General features: G+C 44.5%; 1 protein-coding gene across 3 annotated transcripts in view; it reads left to right on the top strand.

Annotated features, from left to right (window-relative positions):
- Positions 1-25,520, top strand: part of MAP4K3 (mitogen-activated protein kinase kinase kinase kinase 3) — a 1,052,401-nt gene that overhangs the window by 206,909 nt on the left and 819,972 nt on the right. For 2 of the 3 annotated variants that reach the window (XM_029594354.1, XM_029594353.1), the window contains exon 3: positions 16,128-16,218. In XM_029594354.1, the coding sequence (XP_029450214.1) occupies positions 16,128-16,218 (91 nt within the window). Of the gene's footprint in view, positions 1-16,124; positions 16,219-25,520 lie in introns of those variants that run through there. The other variant, XM_029594355.1, reaches the window with a different exon arrangement.

Here is a 25,520-nt window from a genome sequence, read left to right as displayed (position 1 = left end):
TTATGTAAATAATACCAGAATGTCAAACACTTTTTTCAGTGAAAAGTTCTAGAATAAGAAATCAGCCCTCCAGAATGTTTACCAAAAACCTACTGACCTCTCAAGCTCTATTTGCATCAGGTTTCAGGCCAATGCTACTATGCAGGCAGCCCTCCTATTGTGCTTCTGGATAGGTTCTGCAGGAATATATGGAATGCACCAAGACCCAAAGTTATAGATGAGAAAAAAAATGTAAGTTCTGTCTATCATGTTTTGGATGTATGACACATTATTTTAATACTACATATCCGCACAGCATTTTCAACTTCATTAAATGAGTTACTGTAGCTATTATGCTTTCACATATCTGCCAGCCATTGCTTGGGTGGAAATGTTTGTTAACTTTGACAGTAGCCAAAATTTTTAGAAGCCATGGAAAATGGATTTCTATTTACTTTTTGCTTTTTTTTTTTGCTCTTATTTTGCTTACCTTTGGGAGACTTTTGCCTTTTATTTTTGTTTATTTCCACCTTGCAAACATTTTTCTTCCAACCTAATTTGATCCCCTAGCCCCCTAACCTGGAATTCCCTCCAGGTTAGGAATAATAGTGGCTGCTGCTTTCTGCAACGGAGATGCTGCCTGTGTAGGAATCCATGGAAGTCTGAATGGATTTCCACATTCCAGGCTGCAGCGGCAGGCACCAGAAATTTGTGCTTTTTCTTCACTTGCAAAGCTATAAAGCCTTTTTGTATTTGCATGCTTACAAGTGGGATTATAAAGTGGTTAGACTCAAGAGGAGGAACTACACAGGAGGGGGTGTTGGATACATTCAGCATCCTTTCAGTTGGGGAATGTGAGAACAAAAATGACACTGGAATACAAAAAAGCAAGCAACGGGGAAGTTATTAGCAGTGGCAAATTGTTACAGGTTTCATTATAGTTGCATCTCAGTAAATGGTGAGGTGGGATTTGATGGAGAAAACAAGATCAGTAGCGCTTTCTATTTCCAAGGGGGCCTTACTTAGAACCAACATGACTTTGCTGTTTCTTCATTAACCTGTTGAAGGGAGCATTGCTCTCAAACTAGTCCCAGAAGTATCGTTAGTCAAATTTAAAGTATCACCTATAGCTTGTTTGGTCCTTTTTTCTGTGAACTAATATAGCAAACAATACTTTGCTCATAGAATTTCAGAACCTTTGCTTCAGAATTTTCTAACTTTTGACAGAGAATCTATCCCTGAGCTGCTGTAGGAAACTGGCTGTGCTGTGACCCGCTGCCTCCAGTTGCCTGACCTTCCTAGAAAGGTGGGGAAGAAGATAGCTTCAACAGTGCCTAGGTGTGATAAAAACTTAAATCTATCACAGCTCCCTCTGTTTCCACATTGCTGGCTGCTGGCCTGTTTCTAAGGCTTATTGTGATAGCCTGGGAGGGAACTTTGGTTGTTGGCATGGACCCAGTCAGGCTGCAGCTATTCCCCTTCTCCCTGGGGATGGCAAAGTACCTTTAAAGTGCCTGAAAGATAGTATATAAATCAAATTAATAAAAAGTGATATTTGAAGAGTAAAAAAGTCTTTTTTTTTTTTTTTTTTTAAACAGTGTGATACTAGGAAAAATACAGCTTAGCATAGAGTGCTAATCAATGACCTATTAGGTCTGCTCAATTGCCTCAAGGAATCCTTAGCTGATTGCAAAAATCTAGGGGAAGTAGAACAACAATGGACAAAACCTTTTCATCTTCTTCTTTAGGAAACTATACTGGCCTTTTTCCCCTCACTTCTTTATTTACTTTCTTAACAAAATGGAGAGTTGCCCTTATAATCTCATACATAAGAACTTAAGACTTGCCATACTGGGTCAGACCAAGGGTCCATCAGGCCTAGTATCCGGTTTCCAACAGTGGCTAATCCAAATCACAAGTACCTGGCAAGCACCCAAACATTAAATTAATCAAGCTACTGCTATTAATTAATAAGTAATAGTATTTTGATATGCCCAGTATGGCAAGTCTTATGTTCTTATGTATGAGATTATAAGGGCAACTCTCCATTTTGTTAAGAAAGTAAATAGAGGGGGAAAAGGCCACTATAGTTTTCTAAAGCAGAAGCTGAAAAGGTAAAGACAAAAAGGTTTATAAACTACAAGAGATTGCAGAAAGAGGAAGACAGCTTTTACAGATATTGTTGCCTAAGAGAAGCTTGGAAAGTAGTCCGGAATATGAAGAGCTTTTTAAAAATTTTTTTAAATAAAGGAAGCAAAATCTATTAAAATCCCCTTCCCAATGTTATATCTATATAGATATAACATTTGGGGTTTTTTTTTTTAATTTCCTGGCTTCCTTAAAGCTAAAAAATAAATAAAAGCGCCTGAATAATCAAGATGCAAATAGGAAAAGAAAATTGTATATAGGTGGGTGTGGGGCATAAGGGAGGAAGATGGCTGTCTGGCAGGACATTGATTAGGAAGCTCCAAGCATGTCTATAGATTTCCTTTTAAATGTTCTTTCTTCAAGTGGTCACAATGGGCAGGAAGAGAATAAGGACATCATTTGCTGTACCTGGAGCCTCCACTCCAACTTGGGGACGAATGGACAATCATGTTATCTCTTGGTATCCTATGAATGCTGCCCATTGTGCCTTGTTTGCTACGGTGCTCTCCCTTAGATTGTGCATGAGAACTCCGCTGCTGCAGCAGTCTAATATTGGTCTCAATGTACCAAGACTATCAGGAATTCGCTGGTTTTGCTGCCATTGAAGATCAGTTATTGACTGAGTCTGAACTGCAGGAATTCCCGGATGCTCTGGGTCTTGTGTAGTTTGGAATGTGGGGATTCTGATAAACAATCAAAAGAATGCTGTAAAGAGTCCAGGGAGAGTCAGGAACACTGCGAGTGGATTCAGGAAGCTTCGGGAGGGGATTGAAGTACTGGATGAAAGATTTTCAAACTCAGTTACTAAATAATAGGTGGGGGCCCTTAGAGATCAGAGGTTCTCTGATACCAGTAGCTGTATCTTGCCCTGGAGATCTGTGAGGTTCCGGCAAAGGGATCCTCCCAGGAACCTTTTCCTATATCACCTTTCTGGACATTTGGAAGATGGTGACGAACTGAGAATTCATTCACTGACTTTATCTCTCATTTGTGCGAGTTTTCCAAGGGGACTGAATCCAAATTGAAGTCAACCTGATTCTTCATAACAAGTTAGAATCATTGGAGAATATGATTAGAATAAAACATTTTTGCCTGTTTAACTTCTCAAGAACAAGATGATTATTACCTGGGCAGGAGTTGTTTAAGAAAAAAATTACAGAAGTATTAGATTCCTCAGGATAAGGACATTGTTATTCTAAGGTTGTATTATTTCTCACAGGACAAGCAGGATGGTAGTCCTCACATATGGGTGACATCACAGGATGGAGTCCAATCTCGGAACACTTTGTCAAAGTTTCCAGAACTTTGACTGGCCCCTACTGGGCATACTCAGCATGGCACTAACCCTGCAGCCAGCAGGGGTCCCCCTTCAGTCTTCTTTTTTCCGCTCAGCAGTAGCCTTGCTGTAAAGGAGCTCTGCAGAGATTCCTGACAGGAATTTTCCTCATGGAATTGCTAAAAGTTAATTTGCCCCACAGGGGTCCCTCCTTTAACTTTGCCAAGCCGCGGTACTCCGGTAAGTTTTTACCCATTTTTCCGTAGATTACCGTCTGGTTTGGCCCTTGTGGCCTACTGGCCGTTGACCGTACCGCGGCTAAATTTCCTTGCCATGGCATCGGGGTTCCGTCGGTGCCCATACTGTAATTGCACCTTGTCCATCACAGACCCCCATAAAGTCTGTGTAATGTGTCTTGGACGAGAGCACGCTGTCTTGACTTGCACCAAATGTGCCCTAATGACACCAAAAGGTTGCAAGGCCAGATTGGAGAAGATGGAACTTCTCTTCCGTGCTCAAACCCCGACTCCGTCCGTTGCATCGACATCGTCAGAACTGGTTCGGTCAACTTCGCGCCAGCATTGACCAGCAGCCGGTGACTGTCCGGCATTGATGACATATCGGCCTTCGACACCCTCTACTCCCCCTCAGGACCGAGGGGATCGTAGAGAGAAACATCGCCATCGACAGCGAAAGACTCAGACCATCGGTGGAGCGAAATCATCGACCTCGCCATCGTCAGAGACTCCGTCGAAGAAACCCCATCCAGAAAAGGCACCGACCTTTTTGGCGACCGGGTCACCGAGGCAACCCTCATCTGACAGGGTATCGGGAGCCGCGACTCCTCCTTTAACGGTGGTCCCTCCGGCTATGCCTCTGCCTCCTTCTGTTCCGGAACCGGGGCTGCTTGCTCCAGGTCTCTGAGAAGAACTGGACCAGATGGTTCAGGAGGCCATAGACAAGGAAATGCAACGACTCCAGGTTCCTCCGGCACAGACACCAGTACTGATTGTGGAACTGACCACCGACCCGATTTCGGCAGCGTTGGCACCGCTGCTCTCGAAGATGGAAGCGCTTATTGCCGCTTTTCCACCGATGGACCCCGGGTCACCAATGGCTCCGGTGCCCTCCCTGCTTACTTTGTCATTGGGAGGAGAAACACAGTTCCGCATCCCTCCATCCGGAGTTCTGCATCAGCCATTGATGCAGATACGTCCCTCGCCACCAATCCAACCATCGGTGCCGATACGCCTGTCGGTGCCACCGAGCCATCCATCGATGTCCTCGATGCCTGCGCCGGTGCCTCCGATTATTCCTTCGATTCCTTTGGAGCCTAGACCAAGACCCTCTGGTATCCCACCACCCCGTCCCCCTGTAGCTCCTAGAGGGGCAGGTGCTGATCCCTACGACACCTGGACTGATGATTCTTCACCAGACACCGATGATTTGCCTTCACCACCTTCACCTACTGAAAGTAGAAAGCGTTCTCCAGAGGACCTTTCCTTTATAGAATTTGTGAAGGAAATGTCTGAATTGGTTCCCTTCCAATTACAGACCGAACAGGATGATAGACATCAGATGATGGAGTTGCTTCAATTCCTGGATGCTCCCAAGGAAATAACCTCCATCCCTATCCACTAGGTTCTTCTGGATCTCCTCAAGAAGAACTGGGAACATCCTGGCTCCATTGCTCCAGTCCACAGAAAAGCTGACACTACCTACTTGGTTCAGTCAGCTCTAGGTTTTCAAAAACGTCAATTGGATCACCAGTCTGTAGTGGTAGAATCCGCACAGAAAAGAGCAAAAAGATCAAAGTCTCATACTACTTTTCCTCCTGGCAAGGAACAGAAGTTTTTAGATACCATTGGTCGCCGTGTCTTCCAAGGATAAATGCTCATCTCAAGAATTGCTGCTTATCAGCTCTATATGACCCAATATAATAGGGTCATTTTTAAGCAGATAAAAGATTTAACAGACTCTCTGCCTCAGCAATTTCAAGAAAAACTCCAAACTCTAGTAAACAAAGAGTTTGAGGCAGGTAAGCATGAGATCAGATCCTAAGATACCTTTGATATTGCTACTAGAGTATCTGCAGCAGCTATTTTGGCAAGGACATGGGCCTGGCTCAAGTCTTCCGACCTTCACCCTGAGGTACAAGACAGGTTATCCGACCTACCCTGTGTAGGAGACAATCTGTTTGGCGAGCAGATTCAACGGACAGTGGCGGAAATGAAGGACCATCATGAGACTCTGACAGCTCTCTCTGATGCTTTCTGACTACTCTTCTAAACAGCCTTTTAGGAAAGACTCTAAGAAGTCATTCTTCTGCCCGAACGAAATCCTACCCGCCTCCAGCCAGATCCAGTTCCAGGAGACCTTTTCAAAAAGCCCAGTCTCGTCAGACATGGAAACAAAAACCGCAAGTGGCTCCTCAACCAGGTCCCGCTTCAGGTTTTTGACTTCTAAAACTGCTCACCTCACCCTTACCAGAGAAAGAGCCTTCTCCATTGCTGGCCCGACTCTCTGGAACTCCCTTCCCACTGATCTCCGTCTTGAACCATCCTTACCTTTTTTGAAATTGCGTATCAAGACATGGCTCTTCAAGCAAGCCTACCCAGATGCTAACCAAACTTAGACAGTGCTAAGTCTACCCGGATGCTTTTCAGTCCTAGACAGTCCCCCCCCCCCCCCCCCCCCCCTTCAGATCTCTCCTTCGTACTATGCCATTATACGGCTAATACAGTTCTGTGTACCCCTCACACTTTGTGATTTCATTGTGTATTCTATGATGTGAGCAAGTTATTATGGTTATGTTGATTGTTCTTCACTCTGTCCTCTTAACTTCTTTCCGTTCTCTCCTTCAGTCTTTCTTGCTCCCGCCCCCCTCTACTTCCCCTTTCTTGCCTGCTCCCCTCACCCCGCTCCTCGTTCAATGTAATTTTCCTTTCCTTGAGTTAATTGTAAACCGGCATGATGTGTTCCACGAATGTCTGTATATTAAAAGTTCATAAATAAATAGAGAGCAGCAGCCAGCTTCCATTGCCTCACATACCAGTGGGAGGTTGGTTGTGCCACTTCAACAACATATGGCACTCAATCACCTCAGACCAATGGGTACTAGCAATAATTGCTCATGGATACCATCTGAGCTTTCTCTCCATACCAATGGACTCCCCACCTCTACCGACGTGGAGAACATCTGATCACTCCATCCTGGATCAGGAGGTCTCCCCCCTCCTCCAGTCCAAGGCAATAGAACCTGTACCCTACTCTCAGCACGGCCTAGGATTCTATTCTGGTACTTTCTAATCCCCAAAAAATCGGGAGGCGTTCGTCCTATTCTGGACCTATGGGCCCTCAAGTACCTCCAGCGAGAGAAGTTCAAGATGGTACCTAAGGCTCGCTTCTTCCTCTTCTACAAAGAGGAGACTGGCTCTGCTCTCTGGACCTCCAGGACGCATACACTCATATTGCAATAACTCCATCTCATCGCAAATACCTGAGGTTTCTAGTAGGCCCCAAGCACTATCAGTACCGAGTGCTTCCATTCAGCCTAGCATCTGCACCACGAGTCTTCACAAAATGCCTCATAGTGGTTGCAGCCTTCCTAAGGACTCAGGGTGTTCACATCTACCCCTATCTAGGCGATTGGTTAATCAGGGCTTCCACTCTGCAAGCTGCTCTGTCGTCCCTCAATCTAACCTTACACACTCTAATTACATTAGGATTTCTCGTCAGTTACGACAAATCCTCTTTAGTCCCATCTCAAACCTTGTTCATTGAGGCAGACTTGGACACCTTGCAGACAAAGGCTTTTCTACCTCGACAACGAGCTCTCACTCATGTCTCTTGCACACCAGCTGCAGTCTCAGCACTCCGCGACTGCACGCCACTTTCTCATCCTCCTGGGACACATGTTCAGTTCAAGTCACACCAATGGCCCGTTTTGCCATGAGTCATGCAGTGGACTGTAAGGTCACAATGGACTCAATGCATTCAGCCCCTGTTGACCATTGTCCACGTAACCAACTCACTCAGTCAGTCTCTTGCCTGGTGGAGAAATGAGAGCAATCTCCTCCAAGGCTTGCCCTTTCAGGCTCCAGACCCTCAATTAACTCTCACCACCGATGCTTCCAACCTCGGCTGGGGAGCCCATATGGCCAATACTCAGATTCAAGGATCTTGGTCTCCAGAGGAAGCCAAACACCAAATACATTTCCTGGAGCTTCGAGCAATCAGATATGCTCTCAGGACATTTCAGGATCGCCTCTCAAATCAAATCATCCTAATCCAGACGGGCAACCAAGTGGCCATGTGGTACATCAACAAGCAGGGAGGGACGAGCTCCTACTTTCTGTGACAGGAAGCTGCACAGATATGGGCGGAGGCCCTCTCTCACTCGAACTACCTCAGGGCCACCTACTTGCCGGGAGTGGACAATGTGTTGGCAGACAAGCTGAGTCGCACCTTCCAACCGCACGAGTGATCTCTAAATCCCTCAGTAGCGAACTCCATCTTTCAACAATGGCATTATCCTCAAATAGACCTCTTTGCGTCTTCTCAAAACCGCAAAGTAGAGAACTTCTGCTCTCTTATTCGCAGCAAACACTCTCAGCCTAGAGACGCATTCTCCTTCTCGTGGACAACTGGTCTGCTCTATGCATTCCCTCCACTTCCTCTTTTGTCGAAGACTCTCGTGAAGTTACGTCAGGCCAAGGGAACCATGGTCCTGATAGCACCTCACTGGCCACACCATGTGTGGTTTCCATTACTTCAGGATCTCTCCATTCGCAGGCACATTCCCTTGGTAAAGGACCTGCTTCTGATTACTCAAAACGACGGGTGCCTACGCCACCCCAATCTTCAAGCCTTGTCCCTGATGGCCTGGATGTTGAAAGGTTAATCCTTCAGCCACTCAACCTTTCTGAACCAGTTTCCCGTGTCTTGATTGCTTCACGGAAGCCTTCCACGAGAAAACCTTACTCCTATAAATGGAACAGGTTTGTCATGGTGCTCTTCTCAGTCCCTTGACCCCCCCCCTTTACTTGTCCAATCATGAAGTTTTTGGACTACATCTGGCTCTTGTCAGTCAGGTCTAAAAACGTCTTCCATCAGAATGCATGTCAGTGCGGAAGCCACCTTCCATAAAGGTGTCAGGGATGTTCCTATATCAGTACAACCCCTTGTAACACGTTTTTTTGAAAGGCTCGCTTCACCTCAAGCCTCCACTGCATCCTCCGTCCCCTTCTTGTGACCTTTACCTGATTTTGGGTCGGCTCATGAAACCATCATTCGAGCCTCTTCACTCCTGTGAACTTCGATATCTCACGTGGAAAGTGATTTTCGTTTTGGCAATCACTTCAGCTCGCAGAGTTAGTGAATTACAGGCCCTAGTTACCTATCCGCCTTACACTAAACTTCTGCAGGACCAGGCAGTACTCCACACTCACCCTAAATTCTTACCCAAGGTAGTTGCGGATTTTCATCTAAATCAATCCATTATACTACCTACCTTTTTTCCCAGGCCCCATTCCAATCCAGGAGAGCAGGCTCTGCATACCCTTGACTGTAAACGGGCTCTAGCGTTCTACCTAGACTGTACAGCTGCCCACAGGAAGAGCAATCAATTGTTCATCTCTTTCCATCCTAACAAATTAGGGCAGCCTGTGAGTAAGCAGACTCTCTTCCTGGTTGGCGGACTGCATATCCTTTTACTATCAGCAAGCGGGCTTTCCATTTCAAGACTGTGTTAAAGCACACTCTCTGGGGGCCATGGCGACTTCAGTAGCACACCTATGATCGGTGCTTCTTCCTGACATTTGCAGGGCTGCCACCTGGAATTCTCTCCACACCTTTGCAGCCCACTATTGCTTCGACAAAGCCGGAAGACAAGATTCCATCTTCGGCCAGTCTGTCCTTTGAAATCTGTTTCCAACGTGACATACCAACACCCTTCCGCCTGCCCGGTGTGGTTCAGGATGCCCTCGGCCAAATTCCACCCCAGTTGTTGTGCCTGTTGCATGCCTTAGGGTACATTTGGTGCATGTTCGGACATCCTCAGCTCGGTACTCACCCATATGTGAGGACTACCATCCTGCTTGTCCTGTGAGAAAGCAAATGTTGCTTACCCGTAACAGGTGTTCTCACAGGACAGCAGGATGCTAGTCCTCACAAAACCCGCCCGCTGCCCCGTGGTGTTGGGTTCATAACGTTTTATTATTTTATTTTTCGGCACTGCCTGTAGCTTTTAAATAAGACTGAAGGGGGACCTCTGCTGGCTGCAGGGTTAGTGCCATGCTGGGCATGCCCAGTAGGGGCCAGTCAAAGTTCTGGAAACTTTGACAAAAGTGTTCCGTGATTGGGCTCCATCCTGTGATGTCACCCATATGTGAGGACTAACATCCTGCTGTCCTGTGAGAACACCTCTAACAGGTAAGCAACATTTGCTATCCCCTTGATGAAGAAGGGGGTAAATGAAAAGGCAGGACCAATGGATATTATCACCACTGATAGTGTAGAACTATGAGCCTTTCTGAAGGCTTCACAATATGATATTCCTACTAGGATAATGCTTTTGGTTACTTTCTGCTCTGAAACAAAGACCTGATCCTTAGATATTATTTCAAGTTTAAAGACATTTCCTTTTGTGGTCAGATAATTTAGATATTCCTGATGTTGCTCATATTACCCAACTAGGGAGGAAGCCTTTCCTCCAATTGAAACAGCAGATTGAGGCATTGGGAACTTCCTTTTTGAAATTCCCTTGCAAGTGTATGGGATTAACTCATGTTCTCTGGTTCTTTGGAATATCTGCCATTAAAACTGTTTCATGTTGGACCTGGAAGAGTTTCACATGGGTCTAAAGCAGTGTTTCCCAACCAGTGTGCCTTTAGACTTGATAAGGTGTGCCACAGAAAAATCACTCTGCTTGATGTTCAGAACAAGGCCAACACCTGGGCTCTGCTCTTAGCACCTTGTAGCAACAAGAGATAATGGTGGTGGCATTTAAGCATATAGGAGCTCCTTTGTGAGAGCATGTATAATCATGTGTGCCTCTTCCTAGCTACAGCATGAGCCCAGTATGGTAATTAATGGGGAGTGTCAGTGCATGGATAGCTGGTCCCTGCTTTGTGCAGCATACACATTGCAACACAGTCCCTCCTCTTCTTCCCCATCCTGAACTGCCTCCTTTGAGTCCTTCTACCTTTTCTCCCAGGACAAGTAGAATGGTAGTCCTTACATATGGGTGACATCATCAGATGGAGCCCTGTCACTGAATACTTTTGTCAAAGTTTCTAGAACTTTGACTGGCACACTGAGCATGCCCAGCATGCCACTAACCCTGTGGCCACCAGGTGTCCTCCTTCAGTCCCTTTTTTTTTTCCTCGCAGCAGTTGCCTCTCGCGGTTTAGGAGCTCTGTGAGAAACTTCTCACAACTTTCCTCACGGAAATATTTGAAGTTTAACTTCTTAAAAATCCCTCTCCGGGGTCCCCCATTGTGTCCGTTCCCTCAGACGTTCGGTAAGTGTTTCCCCGTACTTGCGGTCGGTGCCAGACTGTAACCGACTGCGCGTTCGCCATTTTTCGGCATGGCGACCGGGTTTAGGAAATGTCCTGAGTGTCCGAGGACCATGTCCATTACGGACCCGCATAATGGTTGCGTTTTGTGCTTAGGCCCCTCGCACAACGTCCGTTGATGCCCCAGTTTGCGCACAAATGACCCCCAAAAGCTGGTGCACTCAACTGGACAAGATGGAGCATTTGTTTGCATTGAAATGTTCTGCTCCATTGGCTCCAGCTTAAGTGGCTCTGATCAGAGAGGGTCCATCGACCTCGGAGATGCCTCACTAGGAACATCACGGTGCGGGTGACCATCTGTCACCAACATCCTCGAAGGCATCGGTGGCGGCGTCCTCGGTGCCGGAGAAGGACTGGACCGAGCACTGAGGGAAACAACGTCACCGGCACCAACGTGTGTCCCTGCCCGGTGCCAGCACTGATACCACAGTGGCATTGATTCCCACCGAGCCACCGGTGAAGAGGGCCCGGGGAGAGGAGCCTCCATAATCCTCTGGACCCAGGACCCTGAGTCGTTCCCCACCGATATCGGTTCCGTGTACTGAGCCTCCACAGATCGCTGTGGAGCGTCCAGTAATGCCTATCCTGCCTCCTACCCCAGGTGCAGCACTAACAATGCCAGCCTTCAGGGAGGAATTGGACAAACTGGTCCAAGAGGCAGTGCTCAATGCTCTTCGTGGCTTTAAGTCTATGTTCGCACCACTCCTTGAGTGCCTGTACACCCTCATCGGTGCCCTGCTGACTCCTGTGCCATCGGATACGCTGGCACAGTCGACCATCGAGGCCTCCGTAGGGCTCGATTCCCATACCGGGTTTTTCGAAGGAAGAAGGGACTTCCGGCCCGATCCCGGCATGAGATCCACCGATGCCGGAGCCCATTCCTACGAGCACTTAAGTGTACCTCATCCGCTTCGGTGCCCTCAAGGCCAGCACGGACTCCTTTGCCGGTGCTGCATCCATCGATGCCACCTCGATATCCATCGTTGCCTTCTCGCCCTCTAGGCTCTGGTATCCTTCCTCCCTCAGTTACCAGCAGGTAAGGAAGAAACTCCTTATGATCCATGGGAGATGGCATCCTCTGAATTGCTCTCAGAGCCTTCATACCCAGAAGAAAGGTGCCTATCTCCTCCTGAAGTCCTCTTCTTTGCCAGCTTTGTCAAAGAGATGTCTGAAACTATCCCATTTCCATTGGTGACGGAGGAAGACGCTCGCCACAAGATGCTGGAGGTCTTACAATTTGTATATGCTTCAAAAGAGGTAATGGCGATACCAGTACATGAAGTACTGCTTGACCTCTTCCAGTGCTTGTGGGACCATCTAGGTACTGTACCTCCAGTCAACAGAAATATGCTACGTACCAGGTCCAACAAGCCCCTAGCTTTCAAAAGAGCCAGCTGCCCCACCATTCTGTAGGGGTGGAATCTGCCCAAAAGAAGGCTAAAAGATCCTGTCCACACTCCTCTGCTCCTCCTTGTAAGGAGCAGAAGGCATTAGATGCATTAGGACGTAGAGTCTTTCAAGGATCCATGTTGATAGCGCGAATAGCAGCATATCAGTTATACATGACCCAATATAACAGAAATCTCTGGAAACAAGTCCAGGAATTTGCAGACACCTTACCACAACAACAGCAAGAGACCTTGACCTCCATTCTACAAAAAGGATTGGAAGCAGATAAATACGAGGTCAAAGCTGCTTACGACTCTTTTGAGACAGCATCCAGAGTCTTTGCAGCGGGCATCAGTGCTAGGCGTTGGGCCTGGCTCAAGGCCACAGACTTATGCCTGGAGGTGCAGGACAAACTTGCAGATCTCTCTTGTACAGGAGAAAACCTATTTGGGGGTAAGATCCAAGACACAGTGGCCCAGTTAAAGGACCATCATGAGACCCTGCGTCAACTTTCAATTGTCACCTCAGAGGCACCCTCCGTAGCCCGCAGGGCTCTGCGCAGGGACACCAGGCAACATTTTTTAGACCACGTAGGTATTATCCTCCCGCGTCTCGTGCTCGACCAGCTCGAGCTCCTCAGAGTACATGCTAGATTCAGACCATAATTGGATCAGCAGTCATGGCCTATGACGTTCAACTAGGATTTTCACTTAGGAGGCTTTGCAGCCAATTGGAAGCAAAGATATAGCTACGTAAAGACATGTCACCTTTTTATGCAAATCTTCACCATTTTTTTGGGTGCAAATATCTCTGTGTGTGTAATTTTTTCTTTCTAATGTCGTTTGAAAGAGTACCTTTTTTGATACAAAAGTCACCCTGTTTGCTTTGACCCAGCCTTGCTTTGATCACAATTAGTCCCAAAGATAAGCATAATTTGAATGCATAAATGCACTGTTAAAAAGATCCACCTTTGGCACCCAACTGTAAAACATGCAAATGAGCTAGAGATGTGAAATTTTACAATGCAGATCAGTTTACTTCTAGCTTTTGACACATTTATTTAGACATATTTTCATAGTTAGTTATCAAAGTCAGTGCAAAACTTTGTATGCTGATTAGTTACCTTGCATTGGTCAGTGGTGGCTGAGCCATTGCCAGTTCAGCAAAATTGAGCATCTCACCGCCTAGGGGCCACTCCAGACAGCCAGACAAGGTACCACCCACAGGTTTCCAAGCTGTTATTTAAGCACAAAACAAGAAATGGCAAGACACGAAAATTGCTTAAACTGCATATTTCACAAAAATTCACTTACTTTGTTTTCCTGCCTTGCACATGTTTTTGAATGTTCCATCAATGCGTGACAGAGGCTTGTGAATAAATGTGTACTCAAACAAGGCAATAAAAAATGGCTGGTGTAAATTAATGTTTTTATTATCACTGCATGAACATATAATTTTTATATAGAGGAAAAGACCTCAGCACTGGTGTTTTTTCTGAACGAACCTATCAGAGTATAAACCAGTTGGTACAATCATAGGTCTAAAAACCTCTTGATTTAATTATCTTTTTATTGAAAATCTGTCTTTTTTTAATTTTTGATTTTTCTTAAAAATGTAAGACACATTAGTTTGTAAGCTCTAATCTTTATATTGAGCTTATACAATTTTAATGAAAATCACCACATGAGCTCTGATATTTGTTAGGTGATTTCTCAGAGTTCTGAGCCGGCGATTGAACTGAATCAATTTTTCAACAGTTAAGCCCAACCGGTGCTACTATGTGTCTGACAACCATTCTTACAGTTCATAAAACATTCTAATCGCCAAATAGAAAAAACAGTTCTAGTCACGATCTCATTGGCACTAAAAAGCTGCCGGTAAATGAATTTTCAACATTATCTTATTAGCACTTATAAAAGTTACTGAAGCAGTATCGAGATTACTTATCTTGGAAGATGAATTTCTTCTTTCTTCTTAGATGCCACAAGACACAAAAAAAACGCTGTTGGCAACGTTTCGCAGAATGCTGCACCAGGGCAGAATCGTGTCTAGAAGAAAATAAATGCTTCCATGCTATGCTTTCCTTTCATTGGGCTTTGGATCAATGGCAAAAGTACCGGTTGAACTTAACTGTTAAAAAAAATCAAAAATTAAAGACAGATTTTCAATAAAAAGATATAATTAAAACAAGAGGTTTTTAGACCTATGATTGCACCAGCTGGTTTATACTCTGATAGGTTCATTCAGAAAAAACACCAATGCTGAGGTCTTTTCCTATACTTTAATGCAGTGATGATAAAAAAAATTAACTTACACCAGCCATTTTTTTTGCCTTGTTTGATTATAAACTGGTGGTTCCTTAAGTACCTTTTTGAATAAATGTGTACTGCCTGCCTGATGAAGTTGTTATGGGTGCATCAAGTCTTCTGGAACCCAACAGATGTTTCTATGGGGCGGCCAGTAAAATGACCCAGCAGGATCTTGCAGTTACGTTGGTGGGGTGCCCAGCATGTGCAATACTTGAAAGCTGGCCGAGTAGAGAATACCTAGTAGAGTGGTATTCCTGCTTCTACGTTGCATCAGTGGGTGACAGAGGGATGAGTTCTCGTCAAGCTGCCTGCTTTGACAGCTGGGATTGGCCTACACATCACCCAAATTGTGTTGACATGCTTAATGAGTGAAACCTCTTTTACAGAGCAGGACTTCATTGCACCCAGAGTTCTTTGTCTGTAATCAGGATCAAATTATAGGATAACCTGAGGGAAAGGGGCGAGGCTTCGGCCCTTCGTCCCCCATCGGCACTACATTGCTGTAGCATTATACTATGAAGCACTTGGGAATTGGAGCACAGACTGTGCTACATAACTGTATCCTGATCCTATGGAGCATTTGGTGAATGGAAATGTATCAGTCGAGGGCCTGGTCACCTCTGGGGACAGAATGTTTTGTAATTGAATAAATGTTAGTAATTGTTTAGTAATTGAATTGTATATATTGACCTATGTTAACCATCTAATAAAGATCTTCCTTCTGAATAATGGTATGACAGACTGGTCTCTTACAAATGCAATAAGAACATTGGGGTAGGGGTGGCTGTGGGGAGGATTAATTTAGAGGTAGGCAAGAGGAGGCAGTTGCACCTGAGATGGTTGAGGTGAATATCATGATATAACCCAGTTTGGGGGTTCCAAACAATTATGTGGCTTGAAGGGGGGAGGGGGGGGCTTGTCTCAAAATGTTTGTTCATCCCTATCCTAGACACCTAGATGTTTAGTCAGTAGCCTCTCTAGTTTTGGTATCTATTTAGATTACTACAAAATTTATTGGGAGGACATTTTGGGCAAGGGAAATGCGGAAGTAATGTGGTGGGGTGATTTAATAAGTATGGGCCCTTTTTATGCTCTTCTACCCAGGATGGTAGAGAACCAAAATGTAAGGATGAGAAAATGATCTTGCAATTGTTCTTTTACTATGTTACTATGTAAGATAGTTTAAGCCTTGTGCTTCAGTGTAAAAGTTAATATGTATAAATGTTTTGTATTTTATTTTTAAAGGGAATTAGAAAAAGCTCACCTGCTTATCAGCTTTGACTTATGTGGGACTGTTCTGCTGGACATTAAAAGTTAATAAGCACAATCCAAATCCAACAACTATTAAATGTTTTGGGTTTTTTTTTTGCCTTAGTATAACATTGACAATCCTTTGTGAAGTAAGGGCACAGTATTTTAAACTTATAATGAAATATTTATTTTTCAGGAGAAGATTTTGCAGTTGTGCAGCAGGAAATTATTATGATGAAAGACTGTAAACATACAAACATTGTCGCTTATTTTGGCAGCTATCTCAGGTAAAAGAAAATCTTGTGTTTATTTGAATTATGGTTTTTAAAATTCACTGAATTAAAAAAAAAAAAAATTAAGGTTCATAGCAAACAAATTCAATAAGAAGTCTAAGCTGTCTTTAAGTAATTTTTGCCTGAGTTTACCAGACTGAGCTCTTCGATTTGAAGTGGTTTGACTGTAATCCATTGGGAATAAAAAAGAAAAATGTACATTTTAAATCATGCTGTGAAATTAATTTTAAATACGAAGTGGAGGGACTTGACAGACATTTCTCCTGATGTACATATTTTTAAAACATCTTCATTAACTTTACTTTTTTCTAACTAGTTTGAAGTTTTTAACAATGATAAACTAATGCAGTTTGAAAACAATGTGATAGATTGGGAATGTGCTAAAGGCAGTGTAATGATGAAGAGAATCAAAACTTATTGCACAAGCAGGATATACTGCAACTGACTAATCTCATATAATGGCAATACATATTTTTGTTTGTTCAATCTACTGTTGTATTGATAGATTTAAGTAAATTTGGCTTTATCCCTGGACAAGCAGGATGCTAGTCCTCACATATGGGTGACGTCACTGATGGAGCCCTATTGCTGGAAAACTTTCTGTCAAAGTTTCTAGAAACTTTTGACTGGCCCTGTGAGGCCTCTGAGCATGCCCAGCATGCTATGATATTCTCTGCCACAGGGGTCTCTCTCTAGTCTTCGTTTTTCTGCGCTTCTGTAAGCATCGCAGATCAGGAGCCTTGTGAGTTTTCCTCACATTATATCTGACTGGAAAGTCATCGATTTCTCAGGAAATTTTCTCCCATAGGGGATCTCTCTGTTTTCCACCGGCCGGTGAGTAAACTTAGTCTAGTTTTTACTATTAGTAAAAACTTTTTCTCATTCCCGTTTTTCCCATTTTCATCGACGGCTGTCGACAGAAAATGGCTTCCGGTTTCAAAAAATGTCCGGTTTGCAATAGAACAATGACTATAACAGATCCACACCTCGAGTGTGTTGTCTGTTTAGGAGACAAACACGATGTTTCATCCTGCCCTCAATGTGCAGAGATGACTCCTAAGGGAAGGAAACTTCGACAGGAAAAAATGGAACATCTCTTCCACCTTCAGCTCCTTCCTTCTTCAACATCAACGAAGTAGTCTCCGATGGGTGTTACAAAGCGAGTTTTATTGAAAGAACGTCGCCTAGAAGGATCGGGCGATCATCGCCATCGACACTGACTGCATCGATAAGGTCAGTCATCGAGCATCGAACAAAACATCGACACCGGCATCGACATACATCGACTCCAGCGATGTCCCTCTCCCCGGGGGAACCAACTGCTAAATGGCAGAAAAATCAGGAAACTCTGCTACCTTCATCGCCGGGGCCTATACCAGCATCGATCGAACCTCCACAGGGCTCTGCGGACGTCGTATCGAAGCCTATACCGCCACCGCATAGTCGCTCTGACTTCACAGACTGTATCGCAGGAATTGTCCGATTTTATCAGACAAGCGGTGCTCCAGGCCCTAAAAGAACAAACACCTATTCCGGCGACTTCACCGGTGCCGTCACCGATCCCAGTTATTGAACCAATGCTGGTACCCTTACCGATGCCGGTGATTCCATCGCTGCAGTCACCTTCTACGGTTCCAGTTAAGGTGATTCCAGCAAGACTACCGAAGATACCGACGCCATCGTCTATTCCACCACAGTCACCATTGATGCCATTTACTCCTGGGGACCCGGGACATCCAGAAATGGCACTCGACCAACTTCTGATTAAAAGATTTGATGAGGTGGTCTGTGCTCTCCTTTCCAAACCTGTGATACCACACTTGGACGATTCATCCTTGGAAGATCCACAACCAGGTCCCTCAGGAATTCCTTAGACCGCCTAGAACTTCCACAATCTCTCCAGAACAGGATCCAAATGTTAGCTGGAGTGACACCCACTCGGATACTTCTTCAGAAGGATTCATGTCAGATCCTTCTCCACCTGATCCAAGGAAGAAATCTCTTCCAGAAGATTTCTGTTTCACAACCTTTATCCAGGAAATGGCTGACACCATTCCATTCACCTTACAAAACAGAACAGGATGAAAGGCAACAGACATTGGAGGTTCTTCAATTTGTAGACCCTCCAAAACAAGTGGTAGCCATGCCAATACATGAGGTACTTTTGCAATTACAACAGCGGATTTGGGAACATTCATGCTCAGTGCCAGCTGTTAACAAAAGAATGGACACTACATATTTGGTGCAGTCTGCTCCTGGCTACTAAGTCACAGCTTCCTCACCAGTCAATTGTGGTAGAATCTGCCCAGAAGAAGTCCAAGAGGATTAGACCACATTCCTCAAATCCCCCCGGGAAAGATCATAAATTTCTGGATTCCCTGAATTGCAAAGTCTATCAAGGGGCCATGTTAAATTCCAGGATATCTTCATATCAACTGTACATGACCCAGTACCAAATGGATTTGTGGAAACAAATGCAGGACTTTATTCCATCATAACATTCATTTATTTATTTATTTTATTATTTTCTATACCGGCTTTCACGCCCAAAGGACGGATCAAGTCGGTTTACATTGAACATTTTGTGCATTGAACAGAGAACTCAAGTTACTAACTGGTGCAGAAATAGTAGTTACAATGAACAAAGAAGTTTACAATTGGGAGAGGAGGAAGAAGAAAGAGATAGGGGCAAGAATATTTACACAATCAAACGTATTTATAGAGAATATTTATACAATATGTAATATGGAAACTGTGACTAGAAGCGGTCGTGGGCTGAAAGGGGACTAGGAAGTGGTTGAAGTTTGGGTGAAGGTATTCACACTGAGATGAAGGGAAGATTTTGGCTTGGTATGACTATTTTAAGTGATGACGGAAACCTGGATCAGTCTGAATTCTGATAGGCTTTTTTAAAAAGCCAGGTTTTTAGCCTTTTCCTAAAAGTTGGTAGGCACGGTTCCTGGCGAAGCTCGGATGGGATGGAGTTCCATAGGTGCGGTCCTGCTGTAGATAGAGCTCTGTCTTTGAGAGATTTGTGTTTGAAGGTTTTGGCTTGTGGAACGTGAAGTGCTTCTTTGTAATGATCCCTAGTTGGTCTGGCAGTTGTGTGTTTCTTGAGGGGCAATTGTAAGTTTAATGGTGCAAGTTGATGTATGACTTTGAAAATGGTGGTGATAGATTTATACATAATTCTGTAGTGGATAGGCAGCCAATGGAGGGTTTTTAAGATAGGGGTGATGTGGTCGAATTTCCTGGAATTAGTCAGAATTCTGGCGGCTGTATTTTGCACCATTTGTAGGGGTTTTGTATGAGAAGCAGGGAGAACTAGTAGGATGGAATTACAATAATCCAGTTTTGAGAAGATTATTGCTTGTAGGATTGTTCTGAAATCCTGTGAGTGGAAAAGTGGTCTGATTCTTTTAAGGATGAATACCTTGTGAAAACAGTCCTTGGTCGTTTGGTTAATGAATGATTTGAGGTTTAGGCGGTTAACGATGATAGCTCCTAGGTCTCTAACGTGAGAGGTTTGCAGGTTAGCTGGAAGGTTTGTGGTGATGTTGTTGTTTTCAGGGGCTATAATGAGGAATTCTGTTTTTGAGGCGTTGAGAATCAGGTTCAGACTGCTGAGGAGGAAGTTGATCTCGGTCAGGCAGCTGTCCCAGAATTCTAATGTGTTTATAATGGATTTTTTTTATGGGGATTACGATCTGAACGTCATCTGCGAATAGGAAGTGTTTCAAGTTTAGTTTGGTCAGGAGGTGGCAGAGTGGGAGCAAGTAGATGTTGAAAAGGGTGGGAGAAAGTGAAGAGCCCTGTGGAACCCCTAGTGAAGATGGATGGTATTGAGATTCTTTGTTGTGGATTTTAACCTTGTATCCTCTGTTCTCCAGAAATGTTTTGAACCAGTTCCGTGCAGTGCCTTGAACTCCGATATTTGTCAATTGATTTAATAGAATGTAATGGTTGACCGTATCGAATGCCGCCGAAAGGTCAAGTAGAATTAGAAGGTAGGCGTGTCCTTTGTCTATGCTGGCTAATAGGAAGTCTGTGAGAGAGAGTAGAAGTGTTTCCGTGCTTGCTGCTCTGCGGAATCCAAATTGGTTAGGGGTTAGAATTTGGTGTTCCTCAAGGTAGTTAGATAGTTGTGTGTTCACTAGTTTCTCCATGACTTTTGCTATGAACGGGAGGTTGGAGATGGGGCGGAAATTGCCGGGATCATTGGTGTTGAGGTTTGGTTTTTTGAGTAGTGGTTTGATTGATGCCATTTTAAGATCATCAGGGTAGATACCCTGGACTAGGGAGCAATTTATTATGTCTGTTAGAGTTTTAGAAACAGTATCCGGGATTAGTAGGAGGATTTTTGTAGGGATTTGGTCGAAGGGGTGTGATGATGGTTTCATTTTTTTCAGAGCCATTTGTATGTCAGAAGTAGATATAGGTTCGAAGGAGTTGAGCGCAAAGTTTTTGATTGGGAGAGGATATGATGTATTGGAGGATGCATTTGGGTTTGGTGTCAGCTGATTGAGAAGGTCAGAGATTTCTTTTATTGAAGTAGCGAGCCAGCTCGTCTGCTTTGGTCTGCTTGAATAGTAGTCCCTTTTAGTTTTCAAAGTGCTGTTTTTGTAGAAGTGAAGGGTGCGTTTGTGTTCAGCTAGTGATGCAGGAGTTGGGATTTTTCTCCATTTTTTTTCCTTCTGTCGTAGAATCTGTTTGAGTTTTCGCAGTTCCTCGTTGAACCATGGTTGACTGGTGCATTGTGTTTGATATGTTTAGTTGTTAGGGGACAAAGTGTGTTTGCTGCTGCTTCTGTTATCTTTGACCATGATTGGATGGCTGCATTGGGAGTGGAGACGTCAATATGGGATAGATCTGGGGCTAAGAACTTAGCGAGTTGCTCCGAGGGGCATGTTTTCCTGTATAAAAATGATTGGGGTGAGGGAGGGTGATTGCTGGTCTGTTTTGACACCGAGAAAGAGGTAGAGATTAATGAATGGTCTGACCATGGAACTTTGTTGCACTCTGGGTGTTTTGGGAGGGCAATGCCGGAATTAGTAAAGATAAGGTCCAGCGTATGACACGCTTTGTGGGTGGGTTTGTTGATTTGTTGTTTGAAGCCCAAGGCTGTCATGGCCGTTAGAAAGGCTTCGCAGTTGGGGGAGAGCTGGGACTTATCCACGTGGAGATTGAAGTCTCCCAAGATAATGGCTGGTGAGTCTAAGTTTAGGTGAGTTGCTATGATTTCTAGAATAGGAGAGGTATTGGATTCTAGGAGGCTTGGGGGGCAGTAGACTAAGAGAATTTGAAGAAAATCAGATTTAAAGAGACCTATTTCTATTTTAGTTGATGATGTGATCGGTTGATGAGTAAATCTGTGATTTTTTTACTGCAAGGAGAATACCCCCTCTTTTTTTTTTTTCTTTTTTTTTTTATCAGGAAGCAGCCCAAATGATCATTCATAAAGGGCTAGAAGCAGGCAAACACGAGGTCCGTGCGGCCTATGATGGTTTTGAGATGGCTTCCAGAGTGGCTGCATCGGGTATCAGTGTCAGACATTGGGCATGGCTTAAAGCCTTGGACCTCAGGCCTGAAGTCCAAGATAAGCTCGTAGATCTCCCATGTCTTGGTGACAATCTGTTCGGATCTAAGGTACAGGATACAGTTGCTCAGTTAAAAGAGCATACAGAGACCCTAAGACACAATTATCATTGATCCCGCAAGATCCACCTTCACAGCCACCTCGTAGGCATCAAAGGAAGGATTCTAGAAGATCTTTCTATAGACTGAGGCGATATTACCCCCCCTACATCTAGAAGCAGGTCTTCTAGACCACAACAAAGGTCTCAGCCCAGACAACCTAGACCATCCAGGCCTCAACCTCCACCATAGACTGGTCTGGCTGCTGGTTTTTGAGGCCATTTCCAGGGAACACAGCCATCCCTCCAATCCTCATCCAGAACTTCTGGTAGGAGGTCGAGTATCCTCCTTTTACAACCATTGGGTTCAAATAACAACCGACCAATGGATTCTGGCAATAATATCTCGAGGTTACCAACTCAGTTTCCTCTCAATTCCAATAGATTCTCCTCCGAGACCTCTCTCTCAGCGAAAATCACATACTACAGTTGCAAGTAGAATTATCCACCCTTCTGAAAGCCAGGGCTGTAGAGCCAGTGCCCTGGACTCGGCAGGGCAGAGGATTCTATTCCTGTTGTTTCCTCATTTCAAAGAAAACTGGAGGCTTACGCCCCATCCTAGACTTCAGAAATCTCAACAAGTTTCTGAAAAAAGAAAAGTTCAGGATGGTATCTCTAGGCACCATGCTCCCACTTCTTCAAACAGGAGATTTGCTTTGTTCTCTGGATCTTTAAGACGCTTACACTCACATACTAATATTCCCTCCTCATCGCAAATATTTGCGCTTCATGGTGGGTCATCAACATTTCCAGTACAGAGTACTACCATTCGGACTTGCCTCTGCTCCCAGAATATTCACAAAATGTCTAGCAGTAATAGCAGCACACTTGCACAAGGAAAGTGTCCACGACTTTCCCTATTTAGACGACTGGCTCATCAGAAGTCAGTCTCAACAAGGAGCTCTAACTTCTCTCAGTCGAACAATTTACTACACTCCATGGGCTGTCTCATCTCATTCCGTCTCACCTGCTTCAATTCATCGGAGCAGAATTGAACACCATCTCAAAGGCTTTTCTACCCGGAGATCGGGCAGAAACACTTTCCCTACTGGCAAAGTCGATTCACTCAAAGAAACAAGCAACAGCTCATCAGTTTCTAACCTTACTAGGCCATATAGCCTCCTCAGTTCATGTCACTCCTATGACAAGGCTCGCTATGAGAGTAACTCAATGGACTTTAAGATCACAATGGATCCAAGCCATTCAACCACTGTCCTCCAATTCAAGTAACCCACCAACTACGTTCATCTCTACTTTGGTGGGCAAACAAGGACAATTTGCGCAAGGGCCTTCCCTTCCAATAACAAGTCCCACAGTTAACTTTAACTACAGATGCATCCACCTTGGGCTGGGGAGCTCACATAAACAATCTCCAAACCCAAGGTACTTGGACAAAACTCGAAGCAACATTTCAAATCAATTTCCTGGAACCTGGTGCTATACGTTATGCGCTGCATGTGTTCAAAGACTGCCTTTCACACAAGACTGTTCTAATACAAACGGACAACACAGTAGCCATGTGGTACATCAACAAACAGGGAGGTACTGGCTCGTATCTCCTTTGTCAAGAAGCTGCACAGATTTGGAACTGGGTCCTAACACACTCAATGTTTCTCCGGGCCACTTATCTGGCAGGCATTCACAACGTAGTGGCAGATCGACTCAGTCATCAGTTCCAACCACACGAGTGGTCCCTGGATCCCTTAGTAGCGACCAGGATATTTCAACATTGGGGGCAACCAACAATAGACCTCTTTGTGTTACAACTGAATCACAAAGTGGACAGATTCTGTTCTCTACACAAGCAGAAAAACCAGCCAGCCAAGGACGCCTTTGCTCGCCTTTGGATCTCAGGCCTTCTATACGCGCATCCTCCGATAGCGCTCATAACCAAAACTCTAGTGAAGCTGCAACAGGACAAGGGGTCCATGATACTCATAGCCCCGTATTGGCCTCGACAAGTATGGTTTTCCACACTTCTAGACCTCTCGATCAGAGAACCCATTCGCCTGGGAGTAGCTCCCACTCTCATAACTCAGGATCAGGGTCGGTTGCGCCATCCAAACCTTCAATCCCTATCCCTGACAGCATGGATGTTGAAAGCTTGATTCTACAACCACTCAATCTTTCAACCAATGTATCTCAAGTGCTTATAGCTTCACGTAAACTTTCAACACGAAAGAACTATTCTTTAAAATGGAAAAGGTTTACTTTGTGGTGCAGCCAAAAGAGTATTGACCCTTTCTCCTGCCCCACAACTTCTCTACTAGACTACTTATGCCATCTTTCAGACTCTGGTCTCTAGACTTCATCTGTAATAGTCCATTTAAGTGCAATCTCAGCTTACCATAACAAGATGGGAGATGCACCAATATCCACACAACCTCTTGTCAGTAGGTTTATGAGAGGTTTAATTCAGCTTAAACCACCAATTCGGCCACCAGACACAGAATCAGACCTGAATCTGGTCTTAACAAGACTCGTGCGTTCTCCTTTCGAACCCATGAATTCCTGTGATCTTAAATTTCTCACATGGAAGACTATCTTCCTCATAGCCATTACATCAGCTAGAAGGGTTACTGAGCTGCAAGCACTTGTCATGTACTCACCCTATACAAAATTCCTACATGACAGAGTGGTTCTTCGTACACATCCAAAATTCCTTCCCAAAGTAGTTACGGAATTCATCTATAGTTTTACCCACATTCTTTCCAAGGCCCCATTCTCACCAAGGAGAACGGACTTTGCATATCTTGGACTGTAAGCATGCACTGGCATTCTACTTAGACCGCACTGCAGTCCACAGGACATCCACTCGGCTCTTTGTATCTTATGATCCAAACAAACCAGGAAAAGCAGTGGGTAAACATACTTTATCCAAGTGGTTAGCAGACTGCATACAGTTTTGCTATGAAAAAGCAGGCCTTCCTCTCCAAGGGCGAGTAAAAGCACATTCAGTAAGGGCAATGTCAACCTCAGTAGCACACTATCATTCAGTGCTAATCCTTGACATATGTAAAGCAGCAACATGGAGTTCTCTTCTCACCTTTGCTGCTCATTATTTTTTAGACAAAGAAGGACGACAAGAATCAGCCTACGAACAATCAATCTGTCTTAAAGAACTTGTTTCCAGTATAGTCCCAACTCCTTCTACATCCAACCTGCTGTGATCTTCGGCTGTCTCATTTTCAACAATAATCACTGTTGCTTCACTACAAAATGACTCAGCCTTTAGCTTGCTAATCACCCATATGTGAAGACTAGCATCCTGCTTGTCCTGGGATAAAGCAAAATTGCTTACCTTGAAATAGGTGTTATCCCAGGACAGCAGGATGTAGTCCTCACGAAACCTACCAGCCACCCCGCGGAGTTGGGTATGTTACCTTTTATTTTATTTTTGGCTAAAGCTTATTGCTACATACGAGACCAGAGAGAGACCCCTGTGGCAGAGAATATCATGGCATGCTGGGCATGCTCAGTGGCCTCACAGGGCAAGTCAAAAGTTTCTAGAAACTTTGACAGAAATTTTTCCGCATATGTGAGGACTACATCCTGCTGTCCTGGGATAACACCTATTACAAGGTAAGCAATTTTACTTTTTTT

Source organism: Rhinatrema bivittatum, chromosome 3 (genome assembly GCF_901001135.1).
Source record: "Rhinatrema bivittatum chromosome 3, aRhiBiv1.1, whole genome shotgun sequence".
NCBI classification, from domain to species: Eukaryota; Metazoa; Chordata; class Amphibia; order Gymnophiona; family Rhinatrematidae; genus Rhinatrema; species Rhinatrema bivittatum.
This window is presented reverse-complemented; position numbering and strand designations above follow the sequence as displayed.